Below are 21,458 nucleotides of genomic sequence, written 5' to 3' on the forward strand. Positions count from 1 at the left end.
ATTGTATTGCAGTGTTGTGTGTTAATTTTCAAGAAAATGAAAAGTAAAAAAAAAATTAGTGAAATTTACACATGCTGAGCTTTGTACAATATGCAATATCAATATAATCGCTGAGGAAATGAAAATAAAACATGTATTTTTGAATCCATTTACTGTCTGAAAGTCTGCTTTTTCTGTCAATGTTTTTACTATTGATACATGTATCGGATGATTGAAACATGTATGCAAGGACATGTACATGTCCATGATGATGATCACACAAACATAACCTTCTTGGCGAAGGTAATAATTTCGCTAGACGGCGCTGCTGTACGGCATAACAATCATCCTGGGAACGATACTCAATGCCTGTTGGATGGTTCCAACTATCATCTAGTAAGGGGTGTGATTTCACACCATATATAATAAAGTTTCGCACATGTATGAGCTATCTACACATTCTTTCGACTACAAATTTGCACATATTATTGTAATCAATATCATGTGAATTTATAATTAGTTGTCAAAGATGCCTGAATAACTGAAGTTAGAATTTAACATACCTCCCTCTTTCATTATGGTCTCGTCCATTTTAGCGCGCAAAAATTTGTTTGACAAACATGGCGGCCAGAAAGAGTCTATGAATTTTGCCGGTCTTGAAAGCGGGAAGAAAGGTAAGTCAATCTTAACATAGTTAGCCTAAAATCTAAACCACTATGTTAAGGAAATAATGGGGATTGTAAGAAACCAAAAAGTGCAACTTTAGGGAGTCAACAGTGTGGAAAAATGTGATGTTAACTCTAGGAGGGAGGGGGGCGAGAGATCTTACCTCGACTCGGTTTCTGCCGTCTATGTGATAAATACTCGCTTTCTTGTCCGCTCAAAACTTCTGCAACTTAGTACAAGCCTTCCTGTACGCTTCGCCGTCGTTTGAGTCAGCGTTGTTACAGACTGAGAAAACGAAATTCGGTTGTGTCTGCCTCGCATGCCCGGGCTTGCGCTCGAAGTAGGCTGACTCAGCTCACCGAGAGCGCGCGAGTTTCTCCCAAATCAAAACCAGATGTGCGCTAAAGTTATAATTTCCGCACAAGTAGTAGTCTCCTCCAGGCCTTCCTACGGGGGTTCGGATAATGGTCAAAAAGAGGAAATGCTGTAATTCGCCAGGAGAGTAAGTCCGCGGGAGGGTTAATTTTCCCCCTACAGCGCGGGCAAAAATGAACTCGTCGAGATATCGGTGGCTAAACTCCCCTGGCAAATAACGTTAATTTTATTCTCCCTATCCGGCTAAATTTAACTTATTTTGAACCCGCGTTGTTAGTCTTGTGGAGACCACACAAGAAGCTCCAAATGGTTCATTTTACCGGCTGTACTCCAAATAATTTATGGTCGCGAAAGTAGACAGAAGCCACATATGGGCTGAGTGTTGTTGTTGTGTTAGTTGTGAGCCGTCACTGCAAAATGTCGGCTGAATAAAACACTTGGTCGTGGATTCAAGACAAATAGTTTTTTCCCCTGTAGGAATAAGGTGTGGACTGTATTACTCCTACAGGGGAAATCTATTTGCCTTGAATGGATTATACGATTTATAAGGCTTAAGCCCAACACAACAACAACAACACTCAGATATTCAGTTATGTGGCTTCTGTCTACTTTGCACCATTTAGGCCATGCCAATTTTTTTACCCTGTCACTTCATATTTTTCTGGAAAAATCTGCAAACCAACAAATTAAATTGGTGTGGCCTTTTCAAGTACAGTAAAATAGTAATAGTAGTCGAAGCCCTCACTCTGAGGTGCTATTACAAGTTTAGTGGTACAAATATAACACTAGTGTAATATTTCAGCTCTAGCTAGTAGTAGTACACAAGTCATAAACGTTACACTAGTATAGCCTCCATAGCATGCCAAAAACAGGGTTTGGGGGGTCTTCATGATCTTTGGGAGCTTTTATGTGCTGTTTTCTGATAGCATATAGACAACATAGCCGTCCTGGTTGAATTACCCCCGTTTTTAGAACTGGGCTAATCAGAAAACAGCTGAACCCCCGATTTTAGAACTGGGCTAATCAGAAAACAGCTGAAGACCACCAAACCCCCATTTCTATAAGGCTGCTACGGAGGCTAACACTAGTACATTGTAAACTTTGTGCATGCGATCAGCCAGACATTATAGCATTAGTTTCACACTTACACAGGAATCAGGATCCTGTTTTATACATCAGATTGAGTCTGCTGCCCCAGTTGGAACTTGTTGGAAGTATTTCTCATCATGGCGGCAAACTGTCGCCAACGGTACGTCTTCCAACTGTCCGGCTTCTCTGGACAGGAAAAGGACGATCTGACTTCTAAGATACAGAAACTCAAAGGAATCTGTCTTCAGGAACAGGTAAATTATATTATTATAATTATGAATTTTAAAACTTCACTATATCTACAGTGGTTTTGTCTTTCTCCGTACAGATAGTGTTAGAAACTTGTAATGGAATTTATGTCAAGCTTCTGCAACAAATCTCCTAGTCCATTGTCTAAGTTGGTAATTTATTCATTCACACATTGTACTACATCATAGTACATGTATTATTTGTCATACATGTCCATGTATGTGTCAAGTCTTTTCAGTTCACAGGTCTTTCATCCAACACAGGGTACAAAGTACTGTATTGTCTGGATACAGATGCAGCAACAATTGAAATGTAAATGTCAAGTTGAATGCAAATTGTACCTGTCTGGAACACACCTATTGACATGATAATTCTCGGAGGAGTCACTATCATGTCTGTATCATAATTACCATGACAGTAGCACATGTGGCAGGATCTTTTGTCTATTGTCTTACTACTAGTACTTCTCACCTAGGTGTTAACCTTTAGAGTGCTGTTTTGTTCTCCAACACATAAGTGTGTTAACCCTCAGAGTGCTGTGTTATTCCCCAGCCCTACAAGCCCAGTTGTACCCACATCATCTCCAGTAAACCCTGCAGGAGTGAGAAGTACCTGGCTGCTTGTGCTGCAGGTGAGGAAGTTTTTATGTTTGTTTGTGCCTTTATTTCACAAATTGCAAAAAAAGTTATCATTTCAGTTTTCAGACATTTGAACATATATTTTCCTGATGTCCATGCATCCGAGATGCAATTTCAGGACTGCAAAAGCCAAAACTGAATTTTCAAAATCAATTTTCAGGTCTTTCTTATCTGTGATGTAAAAATATAATGCTGAGTGCTGACAAAAAACAGTTGCTTATTTTGTATCATAGGTTGGTTCTATAGTATTTATAGGCGGTACCCAAAAAATATAGGGATGTCTCATGTAGCTTCTTTTGTGGCTATTTTAAACACTTCAACAAGTATGAAATGACGACAATGTACTAAGAAATGGCAGTAAATGTCAATATCAGACAGATTTCCTCATTCAGAATATTTTTGTTTTGCCACTCAGAAATTGCACTTGTTGTCCAACAGTTCCATATATGTGTTGACAAATGTTGGTTATGAGAAATTATTGACCAGTGATAACTTCTCCAGGAAAGTGGATCGTGACGAGGAAGTTTGTTGACGACAGCACCGCGGCAGGGCGGTGGTTAGACGAGAGTTCTTACGAGTACGGGCACAAGTCCATGCTCCAAAAGACCTACTCTGTGACCCTACAACAGGCACCTCGGCGCTGGAGACAGAGAGTCGCTAAGGAGAAAGTCGGGGCGTTCGCCGGATGGCGTTCCATCGTAGTTGTGGACGACCAGAAACGTAGAGCAGCGTACAAAAGGTACACCAATTGACACTTATGTTATTGTTTTCTTATTTTGTTGTTGTCAGTATTGCTTCAACCAAAAATGGGCTGTGTCTGACTGCTTAGAAGTTTTTGTGTAATATTTTCATTGGGTTGAAATTAGTACTGTACAAAGACATTACTATCTCTGTATCAGTGTTCTAGCCTGAAATTTTTTTGTCTGGATTTTGTTGGACTTCGAGTCGAATGCCAGCATGAAACAATTCTGGGGGAGTCTGGTGGCATGCTCTGTGAGGAAAATTTTGAAATATTGACCCTTTGAAATGCTAGTTCTAGAATTTTGAGGGACAAATTTTGCTGGCCAATGATGGCATTTCTTTTCATATTTTCACGTGCAGATTTTTGTACTTTTATATTTGAGGTTTTCGTGGTCACTTCTGTACCACAAATTTATCATTACCGTGAACAAATAATTTACTGACTTTCTTTTTGCTGCAACTGCCGCCACACCAAACATATAGTTCCGCAAAGATGTCCATTTTTCTCGGACCACAAACTTTTACTGCCATGAACATAACGTGACTTACCTACGAGTTACAGTAATCTAATACTAGTAGTAGGTTATGTACAGCCTAGACAAGAATTAAAACTTTCATAAGATTTGATTTATAATTGTGTTTTACTGTCCCTCCCAGACTGTTGTTAGCAGGAGGTGCGACCGTACTGAAGGCTAAAACAGTAGCCCACAGCCAGGCTGTCTACGCCCCACAACTCACACACGTCTTCCTGGAGAAGAAGTATGACTCTTCCTTCCGCCTGCTGAGACGTCGAGGTGTCCTGTGTCTGTCTCCTGACTACATCGCTGAGTTTCTTCTACGGGTGAGAGAGAAAGGGTTTTCTTACAAAAGTCAAAAGTAGAAATATTGAAAATTTTTGTTCTATTCATGGAGTGATGCCCAATGCAGTTTTTAGGGCGTGAAAACCAGATTTTTCAAACTCAATATTCTAGTCACTTACACTGTCCCAATGTATATATATATATAAATTTTCATGGAGTGAATATTGTGACAATTGTGACAGGCTGATTTTTTGGGGAACTACCCAGAAAATGAAGGACTCACATCTTGGGGCTTGTTTCTGCACTGTTATAAATGCCCAACATATGAAATCAATGCATTTACTACTATATGTGCTAATGTGGGGTTCAGGTCCAGATTCAAGTCCAGAGGTTTAGGTTCAGTTCCGGACTTGTAAACCCATGGCATATACAAAATTGCATGTTGGCAACCTCGCAATGTTGTCTGGGTGAAACTTTGGCCACATAACATGGAGGCAGGTACTTGACGATGCCCGAAGGCAATGTTTTCTTCATTTTGCAGCAAAGATTTTGCAATCTACGGAAGGTTTTAGATGGTTTGGAAAGAAAAGGGGTATGTAAAATGGTCTTTTATGCTAATAAGCCCGGACTCGGTTCTTGACTTTTAGGTTTTTTTGGACTTGAACCTAAACATTCTTACAAGTTCGGATCCAAGTCCAGTGAACCGGTATGCATCACTAATATCAATATGATACAAAGTGCCTTATTCAGAATATTTCCAGCCTTCTGCCATGAAATTGCATTGGATGGCATGCTGTCAACAAAAGAGAAATAAAAGTTTGTTTTGTTTCTGTCTAGAACCCTCCTGCGGAGCCAGCTAAGTTTGACGTTGGAGTGTACGCCCCCTCGTCACAACGTGTTTCAGCTTCTGATGAGAGCACTCAATCCCCCGGTGTAGCCACCAGGAATCAGGCACCCAGTGTGACAAGTAAAGGAAAGGCGACTACCAGGGATACAGGTATGGATGGAGTTGAAGATATCTTCATGATGTAATATTATAGAATACAATGATAATGACAATGAACTTTATTGCATATTCATGTCCAACATGGGCCAAATGCACTAAGTTAGATAACTGAGGTACAAGGACCAACATTGCTGTGCTACGTATACATCTATATCTACAGGATCTCTTCTCCCTTTTTGAAACATGTACAATGTTTTTCATTTACATCGTAGTTCTTGGATGTCATAATATGTTTGAACAATGCTATTTTTGGTAAGTACATATATGTTAAGTTTAATATCTCTCAGTACTGTAATTTACTTTATGTTCACAATAGCAAAATTTTGCGGCCTGAGAAAAAAACTCAGTACAATTCAGCTTTTGCTGCAAGGCTGATTTACCCAGTGTTTTAACTATAAACCAATTACTAATACATGTAATCATAATAATGATAATAAATATTTTTCTTCCATTTCCAGGTTCAGCAACCAAACCCTCTACTCCCAAGAAGAGCCCTCCCGTAGTTGAGATAATGGGAAAAGTTGACATCATGGGAACAGTCAAACTCCCAACCCCAAACAAAGTAAAGACAAGGTCTTCTAACACTCCAGAGAAGGTGAAGAAATGGTCTTTCCCTACTCCTGAGAAACACAGGTCCTTTTCTACACCAAAGAAAGACAAGAAAGGTTCCTTTTCTACGCCAGACAAGAAGAGAAGGTCTTTCTCTAACCCGGAGAAAAGGAAAGAAGGATCTCTCCTTCCCATGCCAGAAAAAGTCAAAGCATCTATCCCCACCCCTAAGAAAATGAGGACAGGGTCTTTCCCTACCCCTGAGAAAGTGCAGAGAGAGTCTATCCCCTCCCCAGTGAAGATGACGAAGGGTTCTTTCCCCACCCTGGGGAAGGCAGCCCTCCCCACCCGAGGGAAAATGCCTGCTCCCTGCCTGCCACAGTTGGAGGGCTTGAAGAAACGCCCCCTACTGGCTGATAGTGGGAAGGACAGGGACATGTTGCAACTCCTGGCTTCTAAGAGAAGGAAGGTCAGTTTTGATGATTTTTTTCTTCATCCTCAGTATTAATGTAGAACAAGATGTCATTATGATGTTTATTTTTGCCATGCACAATAAATTTAAGGTTCCATGTGCAACGGAAAACTGTTGCTTGTTTTGTATCATAGGCTGATTCTAGCTATTTATGGGCGGTACCAAAAACAATAAAGAAAGTCCTCATGTAGCTTGTTTTGGGGCTTTTTCAAACGAATGAAACGGTGATGAAAATGTGCTAAGAAATGGCAGTAAATGTCAGACAGATGTACTCATCCAGAATATTTCCAGTTTTGCCGCCCTGAAATTGCAATGGATGCCTTTAAGCACATGTACCTGTAAAGTATATCCATAATATATTTTGTACATACTCATTCTTACCTTTCCTGTCCTCAGCTGGATGTACCTGGAGCCTGTTTTCAGCCTTGTTTTCCTGTCAACAGCAGCAAAAGCAAGCCAACAAAGGTAAACATGATTCACATGAGTCTTAGTCGCAATGTCAGTTTCCTTTGGGTGAATAACGCGACCAATTGGTTGCAGTTTGGGTTAGAGAAATGGTCAGCTTAGGCAAGTCTCTTAATGCTTATGTCTATGGAGAAAATGTAAGTTAAACAACAAAGAATTTATTACTTATCTGACACTTAGATGTCAAAATATGCTACATATGCTATGAAATGTACACACATTCGATATCTTTACATACGTAAGCCTATGAAAATATTTGAGAGAAGAAAAAAAAGAAAAAAATTGGATGCACAGCTTCAATGCACACAATATTGTAATTCACATCATGTTCATGGTCTGAGAAAAATGGACATGTTGACGGAACTATATAGTCACGGTGGTGACAGGTGCAGGAAAAAGAATGTCCAGTCCAGGAATTATTTGTTAACTGTAATGATAAGTTCACGGAACAGAAGTGACAGTGAAAACAGTGAACATAACAGTACAGTGAAAAAATCAGGGATTACAGTATTTCCAGCCCTTACAGTATATTTTGTGTCTCAGGTGTCCCAGCGTGTCCCCCGCCCCCTTGGTCCGTCCGTGTGTGCGTTAGTAGAGGTGGCTCTAGACGACAGTGCCTACCCAGCAGCCCTCAGCCTGCTCCAGTCCACCCTGTCCACAGTCCGCTATCCACCCACTCACATCACACACAGGGTCATGGCTGAGGCTCTTCTGGTGAGTACACTTGTTTGTTTGTTTGAAATAAAAATAATATAAAATAAAAACATGCATTGTCATGGTCATGGTGACGGTGGTTGCTGTTAGGGTTATTGTTTGCATGGCACTGTCATGATTTCATGATTTTGAGGAAGCCTGTTACGTCTAGACAAATACAGTGCACTACTCCCCGAGTGTATAGTGAATGAGTCCTGGGGTCACAGAAGGTATGGCCATTCGGGGCAGACGGATTTTCCCAAGGGTTTCCAGGAATGTGGGCATAGATGTGCAAACAGAGCTGGGAGACATTCCTGTGGACATTCCATGCCTGTGGACAAAATACCTGTACAATTCCTAGAATTCTTGCAAATTGCACACAATACTGTACCATTAGCCTCCTCCCTGAGATGTCACCAAAAAATCCTCGTACATGCAACAGTGTCTTCTTCCCACAGCAAGCTGAGGATAGTCAGGGAGCGGCCCAGGCCTACCAGATGCTGAAACAGATCCAAACCTTACACCCGCCCTCCCGCACACCTGCCAACAGCTACCTGTACCTCAAGGCACTCAGAACACCTGTACTGGAGCAGGTGGAGCGAGTGAAGGGGAGAAAGGGAAGAAAACAACAGCAGCCGGAGGTACAGAAGGAAGGAGTGGAATGGGACTTTGTCAAGATGGTTATAAGGTAGTCAAACTAGTTTTACTTCTGAATAAAATCAGAAATTTTTCTGTTTTAGCCCTATCTGTTGAACTTTTTGAATCTTTTGTTGTGATGTTTGATAATTATTCCTAAAGCCCATTACATTTTTATTTTTGTACCATAGTAATTCAAGAATGTCGGCAGAACGTACTGCACCTGTGCGAAACCCGTAATGTACATAGCACTTCGGCAGAACATCTCATATAAGGTCGTATTAGCACATATAAGGCTAACACTCTGTAGTTTCCAAATGTTATGTTGGAAAAGATATCCCCTGCAACAGGCAAAATTCTGGCAAACATCCAACGAAAACCGCGAAAATCCAGGGTTCTGCGCAGGCGCAGTACGTTCTGCCAATGTGCTAGTAATTCATAGTCTTTCTGTATTTTTGCACCATAGTAATTCAGAGTCTTTCTGTTTTTGCAGAGGTGCTCTAGGTATGACAGACAACCAGACATCAGAAGAAACCAGTGAAAGTCCCCTGTACCAGTCTAACTGTGCACTACTACTCAAGTTCCTGGTATCTGTACTGGAACAGGACTTCATGGCATGGTTAGACAGGTAAGACATGTTAGATAGTAAGGAAAGTAATGGTAGTTTGTTTTAGTAAATTGACATCGTTGAATTTTGGTGGCTTTCCAGTCTTTAGAGTTTTACAAAATAGATAGCCAGGGTTTGAAATACCACCTGCATATGCAGGTTACTGGTTAGTGCAGGTAAAATTTGAATTGAGTAAGTATTTCTTATGTCTACCTGCACCTAACCTGTACTGGTCCATGTACTGGGTATATGCAGGTTAGTGCAGGTGAAATTTGAATTGTGCAGGTATTTCTGAGGTCTAGCTGCACTGGTCCTATTCATGTGCATGTACTGGGTTTATAGACAACTCTAAGTATGTCTAGATATGTCATCACCTGTGAAGTGTATAAGAAATACAGGCAATGGTTTCTGAACAGATTTTAGTATGATCCATACTTCTTTAATCTTAGTTTCTGAGTGATGCAGATAAAAAAGAGCAGTTTCAAGAAAGAGCAATTAATTTTCGAGAAAAAGCGGTCATTTTGGCCAAAGGTGGTCACTTGGGCAAGTTTCACTGTACTAGATAGATTGAAGTAGTCATTCATGTAGTGACTGTAAGTCCTGTTATTCCCCCATAGAGACCATCAGAAGTCTGGCGCCCCAGCCTGTATCCTGGCCTCACTCCTCTGGCCATCAGGACACTGTGGGGTCATGAGCTCACACGTGAGAGACCTGGTCTCACTACTGTTCCTCAGTCTGCAGAAACAGGACAACCAACAGGTAGGTTGTTACCTCCATGAAGATTGGAGGTATTGTTTTTGTTATGTCGTCTGTGTGTGTCTGTATGTGTGTATGTGTTTCACTGTTCCACAGTGTACAGAAACAGGACAACCAACAGGTAGGTTGTTACCTCCATGAAGAATGGAGGTATTGTTTTTGGTATGCCTTTGTGTGTGTCCGTATGTGTGTATGTGTTCCACATGGCCCTTAGGTCAGTATGTAATGGATATGGTTGGGTTCAGTCCGTTCCAGAGGGAGAAAGTCATTAATCACATCTACATCTGATTTCTCTGATGGTTTTTGTTACATGACCTCCTTGATAGCTGCTGTTAATTTATTTGCCTTGTCACGATTGCACAAGATTAGATATTTCTTGGAGGTCTGAGGTCTCTGAATTCTTGTGAGCCCTACAATTACCAAATAAAATGTTGCTGTGCAAGCCAAACAATTTTTCAAAACTATGTTAAACTTGAGTTGTAAACTTGTTATTAATTATGTCCACAGGCTGGTGTGGTGTGCCTGGTGCAGAGCCTGGTTGCCATGGCAGCAGAGTGTTGTCAGGCAACAGACCAACAGGTAGACAGGATGACGTCACTGACTGAGAGCTTCAGTGTGGGCACCAGTGTGTGTAACCTGGCACAGGAGATAGCAGCTGCTTGTCAGAAAGGTATATTGTCTTTGTTACCTCATGCCAAGAGAGTGTAGAATTGTTTTGTGTTTGTGTGTGTGTGTTCATCTGTCCTCCTGTTTCAGTCCTGAAAAAATTACTCAGTTGTCAGATCATAGAGCTAGAAAAGGTTGATCAGCTCGTCCCTTGCAGAGGTCCACTCCAAAAAAAAGTCTAGGGTCAGCAGGTTTTTCTAGGGTTGATCGGGAAACAGGAAACTTTTTTTCGTAGGCCTTAGTTTTCTTGACAGCTTGAAATTTTTTCTGTCATCTCAATTTTGCTTCACATAACGTCGAGTTGAGCGCCAGCACAAAACAATCCTGGAGTTTGCTCCCCTTTAAACATTTTGAAATCTTAAGCATCTGAAACACTGCATTTCAAGGGCAAATTTTGCTAGTAGACTAAAGTTTAATGACATCTCTAGCCATATCTTAACACGACAGTTTTTGTCTGTCAAAGATGACGGATTGGGCAAAATTTTGGTCCATCACGAGTAACAAAATTCTGTCAAATGACTGAAAGACAGATGCTGGCTAGAACACTGCACACAATGTAGAATTGGTTGTACGTTCTCAATGCTACTACTTTTGTCTTGTCTGTCTGCCATTTTTGATTGACTTATTGGAATTACTGTGGTTGTGAAAAGTGAAATCTAAGGTAAAAATTGCAACATTATGTAACCCAACACCAGTTACCATGGTGACCGACATCAACAAATCAGGCCATTGGCCAGGTCAGAGGTTAGTGTTTGGAACAGAAGAAGAAGAAACGTAGTAAAAACAATATGTTTTCCTTCAGTAAACATATTTAATATGCAAACCATCACCAATCTCTCTGTACGTCTTCCCACACAGACCCAGCCAACCAAACCAAGACTGTCTTGCACCGCTTGTTGGAGACCCTGCAACCCCCTTGGCTCAAACTGAAGGTGGCACAGTCCTTGCTAAGTTGCTATGACGACAGCCTGGTTGCTAAGGAACAACATGGCTTTCACAAGAAGCCCCTATCACTTAGGAGAGTGGTGAGTTACATTACACATGCTATGCATTAATAAATGTAACGTTTTGATAAAATTGACAACTTAACTAGTTAGTACTATTTATAGTCGCATTGTGCAACTTTAGGACAATACAAAAAGTCATATTTTCTGGTCATTGTTACTTTCAAGTAAGTTGAATGAACCTTATACTCCATTGCAAATATGTGCCATTCAAAAAGTGGGTGTACTAAAGTATGGCACCTTATGAGTGTATTTAAAAGCTGGAAACATAGCTCACAAACTGAGTGCCTCGCATTGGCTGTTTAGCACTAAATACCTTTCTGAAATGTGAGATCATTGTAAGAATATGTTAATAAAAAGTGGAAGTAAATTATAATGAGAAAATTTTTCAATTAAACATTTTTAATTTTTGGTGCAAAAATGTTACATGATGCCCCTTTAATAGATGCCCCTGTGATTTTTTTTATCAAAATTCTGTTAGGAAAATTATCTCAGTTCAAATTACAACTTTGCCCCTTCCAGAATGTCTGTCTTAACTACAGTTAGAAGTGTAACCAGAAGTTTTAAGTTTTTGTTCGTTCTCTTGTTCTCCCCAGTTGCTGTGTTACATGTACCTGGTTCCCAAGTCACTGGTCGGCAAACAGACAGCTCCAACAACCAAGGGTAAAGATCAGCCGCCACAGGAAAACCCTCCCACTCCAGCCAAGGTCAAGGTGGAACAGGGCAGGCTACTGAGGAGGGGCTCCAGCAGGGGGGAACCTCTCAGAACTCTTGTGTGAGTTGGGTTATTACTTTACTGATGGTCCTTTTTAATTAAAGAAAACTTCAGGGCTGTAAAACAAAAGATATTCGGGGTGGGGAAATCTGTCAGATATTGATATTTACTACCATTTCTTATCACATTTTTGTCACCATTTCATACTTGTAAGTGTTTCTGAAATGGTCCCAAAACGCAAAGTTAGGTGTTCCTTCATTACTGCTCATAAATCCAGCCTATGGTACAAAACAATCAACCGTTTTCCATCAGCAACATCGCATTTTTGCCTCACAGATATCAGTATTCTATGGGATAGGGTTGATTCAACTTACTACATTAAAAGAATGACCAGAAAAGTGATCTTGAATATCAAGTTTTGCTGCCCTGAAATTGCAGTAGATACCTTTAAGAGAAACCCTAAGGGAGCACTAGATAGCTAAAGATCTAATTTAGTGTGTTAAAAGGTTAGAAAGGAAGAGATCTTTGGTACAGTGCTCATGTCAAACTGTCATGTCTTCCACAGGGATGCTAATCATGTGAAGCAGCTCCCAGTGGTTGCTGGGAAGAGAAAGGGAAGCTCCACCCCTGAGGCATCGCCAAAAAAGAAGCCAAAGCTGCAGGTGAACAGAAGAAATGTCAGAGGTGAGTCATTCACAGGAATGTCTCAGAGAATACTAAGAAACGGGTTCAAAGAAAAGGGAGAAAACAGTTTGCAGATATACTCCAGCTCTTTCTAGGTGCATTTTTAGTTTTGGGTGTGTCTTTCTCAGGAATGTTTAAGGGTATACTCAGAGAAAGAGTTAAACTTTAAAGAAAAGTGAAAGAACAGTACACAGATTTTTGTTGAATACTCCAGCACTTTCTAGTGCATTCTAGTTTTAAATATCTTTCATGTTGACCTACACCCTGATTTACATTTTATGTTGCAACAAGAATTCATAGATCTAAGACCTCTGTGAAAAGTCTTCTGTGACTGTGTTCTCTTTTCATTCACTATGATGTCTACATGTCGTTCTTTATCGTGCAAGGGAAACAATGCCAGCAGTCAAGGAGGTCATGTAACAAAAACAGAAAAAAAACACCTGTGAAAACAGCAAGCACTACTAAGTGCAGACATAATTAATAACTTTCTCCCTCTGGGCCTGAATCCAAACAGGTTCAAATTTGACAAATTGACATAAGGGCCCAAGCAAAAACACAGACATACATACAGACACACACACACACATACCAAAAACAATACTTCCATTCTTCACTGAGGTAAAACCTGACCAAATTTCTGTTAACTAAATTTAACCAAATTTCTTTGACCAAATTTCTGTTAACTAAATTTAACCAAATTTCTTTGACCAAATTTCTGTTAACTAACTTTGTTGTTTGACTATTTTCAGGAGAGACCCAGCTACATGTGGCGTGTATCAAGAACAACGTGACCAGAGTACGTGACCTGTTGTCGGTGCCAGGGATTGACGTTAACGCCCAGGACTACGCAGGCTGGACACCCCTGCACGAGGCCTGTAACCACGGACATGTGGAGGTGGTCAAGGAGCTACTGGCCTTCAAACCTCAACCCAGCGTAGCAAGCTTCTTCACGGTCAAGAACAAGGGTACGGCTGGAACATTATTATTGTCAATTTATTCTTAGGCAACACCAATTTGATTTGTTTGGTCTCTGATTTTTCAGAAAAAACAGTGACAGGGAAAAAAAATTAAATAAAAACAGACCTAGGCATCCCGTGATAACCCCAAATGCTATGATAGGAGTCATGAAGTCAACACAAAAGGCGGGAAAAACACTGACAATTCTAAAGAGAAGGGACTTCCTTCAACTGTTGGGGCCAAAATACGAGCATTTTGGAGTTGATTCAGAGGCTGAAATGTTGTTTTTTTTTGCAATCAGAAAAGATGTAGCAGGTGAAGCCTTGAACCAACAAATTAAATTGGTGTGGCCTTATCAACACAGTACTTAACTATTTAAAGAACGTTGGTCAATATTCTTTCTAAACAGTGTTTAGCCAGCCAGCTTTTTTTGGCATCTCAGTTTTGTTTGACGTAACACAATGTCAAGCAAAAGTGCAACAATTTGTGGGAAAATTTGGAAATCTTGACCCTCTGAAACATTACATTTTGAGAGGTAAAGCTGGTAGACTAAGGTTAAATGCTATCTCTTTCCATTTGGATCATATGCCAAATTTTGTCTGTCAAAGATGACAGATTGGGCAAAATTTTTGCCCATCATTAAACGCAAAATTATTTGAAATAATGGAAAGACGTACACGGCCTAGAACACTGCATGCCTGTAATTCATCCATCTGTACATTTTTATTTCCAGATTCGCCAGTGAAGATGTCGTCTGCCCTGGACCTGCTAGCAGCGCCCCCTGACGGCACAACGGTACTGCATGACGCTGTGGCAAACGGACATGTGGCAGTCGCCACAATGCTCCTGGAGGCAGGCGGTAAGTTCTCTACGGTTTCTAAAAGTTTTTCTGTGATTAGACCGACTTTGGGGGTAAATTTTGCCTGGAAACCATTCTCTTTTATTTGTTGAAGAGGCAATGTTGATTTCATTATATGGAAGACATTCTCAGGGAACCCAAAACTGATGCAAGCATGTGAAGATAAAAAAATTTTACCCCAAAAAAGTTGCCTTCATTATGAAATGTGCGTGGTCATGAAGGTCAAACAAATAACTTAACACACAGAGTATAGTATGGCGAATAATGGACTCTTCATTTGCATTTCTTCACATTTTCTTCTTTTCCCTTGGAATTGATTTTGGCATTCTATGACATTATCCTTTTCTAATATTTTTTTTGCATCTCACGGCATACATTCAATTATTTTGCAGCTACAATTTACAGTATGGATGAAAAAATTATACAGTATAGTAATATGCAATTTCATGCATCAGCTAACAGTGTGCTTTTTTTTCAGGCAAGGGACTTTTGTCCAGAAAAAATGCCAACGGACTGACTCCCTTTGACTTCGCTGTCACTGAAGAGATGAAGGCAGCCCTCCAGGCCCCTGCAAACACAAGGAGGAAACCCCAGATCGCCGCAAACAAGAACCTAAAGTACGCAACAACTCCTGCCGCTCCGAAGGACACGCCGAGCGTACCAAACAGCAAGGGAGTCGGTCAGAACATTGGCGAGGCAGACTACAACAGGGTGTTAGAACGCGGGACGAAACGGAAGACGACCAACGAAGACTGCGAGAAGTTCGCCACAATCGTTTCTCACTTCGTACGAGCGTACGTCCGCGTCGAACAGCTCCAACCAATGAAGAAGCAACGCGAGAAGCAGCTTGAATGCGGTTCCAACAATAGCGGCTCGACGACAAGTACCCAGAGTTCTGTCTGTTCCTACTCAAATGGGAGATTCAAGGGGGCAAACACCTCGCCAGTCTCACCTGTAGTAGTGTTAGAAGACATCATGCTGAAGATTAAGTCAGAAGGAGTAAAGAGAGTAGAGGAAGACCTTACCTCGTACATAGACATGGACAAGCACTTACAAGGGTACGAGAGGCACTTGAAGATGCTCACAGGACAGAAAGAAGAGATGACAGACTATTGTAGAAGAAGTCTCACAGAGATTCGCTTATGTTCATGAGATCTATTCTGTCAGATGTTACTGGAGCATACTGAACAGTATTATTGCAAGCTGAGGTTTTCCAAGAGCAGTTATATTGTGAGAAGAAGATTCTTAAGCTCTCGCAATTCATGACTTAAACAGAAGTATGCGAGAAAGTGCTTTTGGCTTCTAGAATATGGCTGTGAGCAACACTTTGTTAGTAACAAGGAGAACTGTATATATTGTAGCATTTAGGACAACATTATTTATAGTAGAAGTACTGAGTAGAATAAGTAGACATGCAGAAATTGCTTATAGGCAGATCAACTATTACTAATGCAATATTTATGCATACAATAACATATAATTGCCAATGGAGTATGAAAAGGCTAACCAGCAATATATTATTTTGCATGACCTTTTCCTTGCTACAGGGCAACTTTGTGTTGCTTAAATTGATCAGCCAACTCCATTTGGTAGAGGGTTAACAAGAAGGAAATACACCCTCTCTGTACTACATTATTGTTAGTTTTTTAATGTTACGGTAGTAGTTTATGAGGTTTTATGGATTTTAACTTCTATTTCAGTCAATTAAATATTGCATGCTTCAGTTTCATTTCAGTTAGGTGACAATGGCTTCTGCATCATTTAGAGTTTTTAGAGATAGAAACAATTGGAAAGTCATGACATGTTCTGTTGTTATTATCATCATTACTATTTTGGAAGAATAAAATGTTCAAGTACTCAGCAGTTTTGTTGCTTTTCATTGGTGAACTGTAGTAACAGTAGTAGTGGTAGTGATATTGATTAGATATTGATTATGTAAATGAAGACTTAATTTGCATAATTAATGAGAAAATGTTATAATTCAATAATGGTAACTCCCTGGAATTTCATACTTCAGGTATTTGAAAGTTAAGTGAAGGTAAACATCATTAAGTATAACTTATTCAAATAAGGACGTCATTTTCATAATTTATGAGGAAATGCTACAATGGCATTCTTTGTTTAGACAAGACTCTTGGTGGAGAATATGATCAACTGATATAATTCACGCAAATCAGGATCCTATTTGCATAATCAGGGGAAGTAATCTATAATTTGTCAGTCATAAAGATTAACATCATTTAGCGAAGGTATGAGATCGTGGAGCTCTAGTTACGTTAAAAGATTGATCAGAAAACTGACTTCGAAAATCGAGTTTTGCCGCCCTGAAATTGCATTGGCTGCCTTGAAGCCGTGTATAGCCATGGTCAGATGTCTCGGTGCAATGCACTGTCACATACGCACGAGTGCCCAACCCAACCCAACTATCCCTGGGCACTTACTAGTATATTAAAACTCAGCTACAAGCTGTAATATGAAGCCGCTAGTGTGACGTGACCCTGTCATAGAAAATGGATGGTTTATGGCCAAGTGTAATAACTAGAAAGGTAACATTTGCAAGCAAATGCAATATGTTTACCTCAGGATGGTCTTGCCTACGATTTAGCGTTATACCTTTATTGGGAAAGGATGGGTAGAAGGATATTTTGCTTATATTACTGACTTTTATGTACTGTTATTATAGAGTAACATTAACGTTATAACTGGGGAATTTCAATGTTTTTGCCGTTGTAAGGCCAAGTTTAAAATCTGCCGGTCACTTTAATCAATGACATTCTCTGCAGACTGCAAGTAAACTTCAAGTCTTTTTGACAGCTTTAATTACAAAGGACATTGTTGAGCTCGTCTCATCCTTATTACATTTTTGTAAATTAGGAAACAGGACGTAGGCTGAAATAATGATAATAAGTTAATTATTATTAGTAATATTACAAATACATGGCAGAAGGCTCATAGTAAGTACGTATATCATATACATATAATGAAATGATATACAATGATATGAAGAACTAATTCCTACAGTACACTTTAGTCTTTATACTACAGTACATAAGATATATATCAAGCCAGTTTTGTTGGGTTTTACTTGTTCTTTTGATTGCCGAGCCAGTGAATTATACCCACTTCTATAATAAGTGTTCTTTGAACTTTTATATGAAAATCATTGCAAATGATGATGAAAATCTACAGTTGTGTAAAATATTGGAACTACACACTCTATAAAACCATACATACATACTTAAAAGCTATACATGACTTACATATATTATGCAACTTAACATACATATTTACTGGCTAAATTGGAGATATAATGTGTTTCTAGAAATGGTTGTGATGTGTTGTATCCTTCTGTGGATGGCTGGGTTCAGCTCTGTTGGGTTCCTCTCCAGTTTCTCATGGACCAAGTTCTGCTTCCTTTCCTAGCTGAGGTCCAATAGGTCCAATCTTAAGAGGATACAAAAAGGAGAGTAAACATTTCAAAAGTGAGCAGAAACTGATAATATATGTCTAAGTCATTGAACCACAAAAGGAAAGCATAATACATATGTATACAACGTATAACTATATCAGGCGGGGTCCAAGAAGGTATATAATATATGTCAAAGGGGGTATGATATATATTCAAATTTTACAGCAGACCAATTTGTTAATACAGAGAACACTGTTGTCTGTATGCAATTGAAGAATAACAACGCAAGCATAATACTCAAGTTACAAATTTAGTGAAACCAGACGTTCACATATTTCTTCATATACATTGAAGCCCCAACACTATTTATTCTTCTGTCAAATTCCTATAGGCAATTATCCTTATTATGAGAGATAACTTCACAGGATATGCATCATCGGGATGTGGAATTTTTCGGGATAGGCGTCCCAATAAATCCCGCGAGATATCCGCGTGTCCTGCGGAGCGAAAAAACTTGATGCGAGATCTCCAAGTCTACTGCGGGTCCTATTACGGATGACGGCGTCGAAATGTCCTGCTTCCGGCCAATGGAGCACCCTGACGTCAGTCAACTTTGCCATAATTGTGTATAATGTGTATAACGCGTTCCTCAAGCGGTCATAGTTGAACTGCTAAATTTTTACAAAGCTTTTGTGCAGCGAAAAACTCACAAAAACTGTAAGAAAATGAATGAATTTGTAGTAACCCCTTCGTCTCCAGTGAATTTTTCGGCAAGTTTATAAACAATCAATCTGTCAAGTTTATAAAGTTAAACCATCAAATAAAATGGGGCGTACCGGCTGGAGTTGTTGTGTTTCATTGTGACATCTCGTGAGCGTCAAGTAGTCTCTGTATTACGAAAAATTAGGAAAGTTTGCCCATCAAAAATCCCGGGGCGTGCGTCTCACCCCTCCCCAAAACACGTACACATAAATAAACCCTTGCGTCAACAACCGATCCGGCTACGTCCATTCACGTACGTATTACCCTGAAAGCAAGTACTTCCACGCGGCTGGTAAAAATTCTTCCGGTGGAAAAAGCATTCTAGTTCTCGATGTCACTTGTGAAAAACGTTTTGGGATCGAGAATCGAGAATTGAAATCGGGATGAGAAAAATAGAATGCCGCGTGCAGGGCTGAGGCGGAAAATCGCTACAAAACGTCAGGCGGTTGGAGTCTCTGGGGCGGAGCATCGAGCCTTTGAGTTTGAAATCTTACCGCCCAGCCAGTGGGCGGGTCCCCGTCTGTGCGCTATGATTGGGTGCCCGCGGTCTGCTAGCTATCCTGCGTGCCGTTTCTATGGCAACGTTGCCCAGTCACAGTAACACGAAATCAATTCTTGATCGTCGGAAACAAAGCCAAGGGCGTAAAGAACCTTTGAATTATGCTTCGCCCCCTCTTTTGTATAATGTTTAATCTCTCTTCCGCAACTATGTGCGTAGTCCTCCCATATCTAGGAGAAGAACTTCTCGAGTGGCTGTGTTAGATTTTATATCTGAGATAGCGCGGGTCGGGTGACATCAAAAGCAGTACTTAGCGGGCCGTCCACATCGCAAGGTCAGACAAAAATTCTCGTACCAAGATGGTTGTATTATTTTGTTATCGTTCTAAACATTATTAAGCCACTAAAATTTTCGATATTAAAAAAAACATTTGATTAAAAACGCTATTCGTTTGTGCTACTGTTATCATCATGCATAATTTGGAAACAAACATGCGCTGCACCGTCTGTCTGTAAAAAATTTTTACTAAGATTATCTTAGTCAACATGGTTCCCGAAAAATCCCGCGGGATATCGCCATGAATCCCGATTTGATGCTTATCCCGTGTACTGTACTGTGTTATCCCGAAAAAAGATTGAAACTGTCTGACAAAACGACAAAATGTAATATACTAGTATCCATGTTAATTGTTATATCATGAGTAATAAACGTAAACAAACGCCCCCCTCCCCCTGCCCCGCACCTACATAATTACAAAGTCGACAATAGTTACGGATGAACACAATTCTGTTTAATTTATTTTCAAAACAGCAACAAGCCTAAATCGCTAAACATACGAGATTCTATCAAGTCAGGAGCTAGTAAATTACTAGAGCTTTATTTTTAGATTTGAGCCGGCTAGTTAATTGCTAGTGTTTTTTTTTTTTTTAGCCGGCGATGACATGCAAAAAGTTAAACAAAGTCTCCCGCGTTCTGTGGAAATCTGCAGTCCTAATTGTGGATATTGAACCCAAAATCCCAATGCAATATTCTCTACTCGAGACTGGTATTCATATGACCGTATTTTACGAAGAAAAATGAAAACTTACCGCTACATTGGTCCACTGATGTCTTCTCGTGTCATACAAGGGCGGATGCCCATATTTGGAAAGCTCGGGTGTTCCGTGCCTAGCGCTAGGGTCAATGACCCGCGGTTATCGAACACGCTGTTCCATTGTTCCATGGTTGTTCGAATGTTCCAAACGCGTTCTTTTTGTTCGATTTTTGGCTTAAAATGCAACTTTTTTCACCCATTTTTTGCCAATAAAATCATTTTCTGACATCTATGTTGGCCAAAATGACCAAGGTTCAATGTCTAACGTACCAACCTACCAGCATGCTGAATTTCATTTTCCTCCAAGCTCTAATTACGAAAATATCTACGATTTTTAGGTGTTTGGAGAAGAGGAGGAGGAGGAAATGAGCAAATATAATATGTTTTCCTTCGGTAAACATAATAAAGGTCTTCATTCCTAAATGAACAGGCACCGTCTCCTCGGGCCAGCCCGGGGTCCTCGCAGGCCATGCTGCGCAGAGGGAGTCTGATGGATGTGGGCCGGCTCAGGCAGGCGGAAAAAACGCAGAGGGACGCCATGAAGGACCCCAACAACTGGCCTATGGAAGCGTGAGTTTGCTGCTGGTCTCTTAAATATATTTTGTAGTAATTGTGTTTTTGAACATCATACAATACACACCATCTACCATACATGCCTCTATTACACAGTACAGGGACAGTTACTTCTTAAGTTGTTGGTCCTTGCTTAGACTTAAAATCTGAAAATGTACAGTAAAAGACACATTCCGAAAACGAAATTAAAAAGTTGAGAAAAGTCTATTGTCTTACTAGTTATATTACAAGTCATTTTGTATATGATATCTTCAACGTAAGGTACCCAAAGACCTCTCCTTTATTCAAAACTTCAGGTACAGAATCTAGAATTTGAACTTCAGAAGCTGTATAAAGAAAGATACATTAAGAGAAAGAAATTGAAGAATCTTCGTGAAAACCTAGTATTTTGTATGTGTATCTAAGTTGCTTAAAGAACCGTCTTTACATTTGCCACAGACTCCAGGTAGAGAACCTAGACGGAGATTCCGAGGTCGGCTGCCTGATCCGCGGGACGTCTGACGTTCTGGACTCCGC

At 40.2% G+C, this 21,458-nt stretch overlaps 2 protein-coding genes across 3 annotated transcripts; both read left to right on the forward strand.

Annotated features, from left to right (window-relative positions):
• The first annotated feature begins 561 nt into the window (after positions 1–561).
• LOC109469609 lies at positions 562–8,990 on the forward strand. The gene is made up of 11 exons (XM_019768180.1): positions 562–653; positions 2,173–2,363; positions 2,911–2,989; positions 3,498–3,735; positions 4,395–4,578; positions 5,375–5,534; positions 6,002–6,561; positions 6,961–7,029; positions 7,573–7,743; positions 8,181–8,410; positions 8,852–8,990. The coding sequence occupies exons 2-11, from the start codon at positions 2,247–2,249 to the stop codon at positions 8,988–8,990; spliced, it is 1,947 nt and encodes a 648-aa protein (XP_019623739.1). The 5' UTR covers positions 562–653; positions 2,173–2,246.
• Positions 8,991–9,565: 575 nt separating this feature from the next.
• Positions 9,566–15,943, forward strand: LOC109467848. Of its 2 annotated transcripts, none has more exons than XM_019765954.1 (8): positions 9,566–9,724; positions 10,229–10,391; positions 11,246–11,412; positions 11,988–12,166; positions 12,672–12,790; positions 13,540–13,755; positions 14,481–14,606; positions 15,085–15,943. In XM_019765954.1, the coding sequence occupies exons 1-8, from the start codon at positions 9,656–9,658 to the stop codon at positions 15,756–15,758; spliced, it is 1,713 nt and encodes a 570-aa protein (XP_019621513.1). In that variant the 5' UTR covers positions 9,566–9,655; the 3' UTR covers positions 15,759–15,943. The 2 variants fall into 2 exon arrangements, with proteins under 2 accessions (XP_019621513.1, XP_019621503.1); XM_019765944.1 differs by lacking the exon at positions 9,566–9,724 and adding an exon at positions 9,774–9,842.
• Positions 15,944–21,458: the final 5,515 nt, after the last annotated feature.

The sequence above is a fragment of the Branchiostoma belcheri genome, unplaced genomic scaffold, assembly GCF_001625305.1.
Source record: "Branchiostoma belcheri isolate BF01 breed outbred unplaced genomic scaffold, Haploidv18h27 scaffold1, whole genome shotgun sequence".
In the NCBI taxonomy this organism is placed as follows: domain Eukaryota; kingdom Metazoa; phylum Chordata; class Leptocardii; order Amphioxiformes; family Branchiostomatidae; genus Branchiostoma; species Branchiostoma belcheri.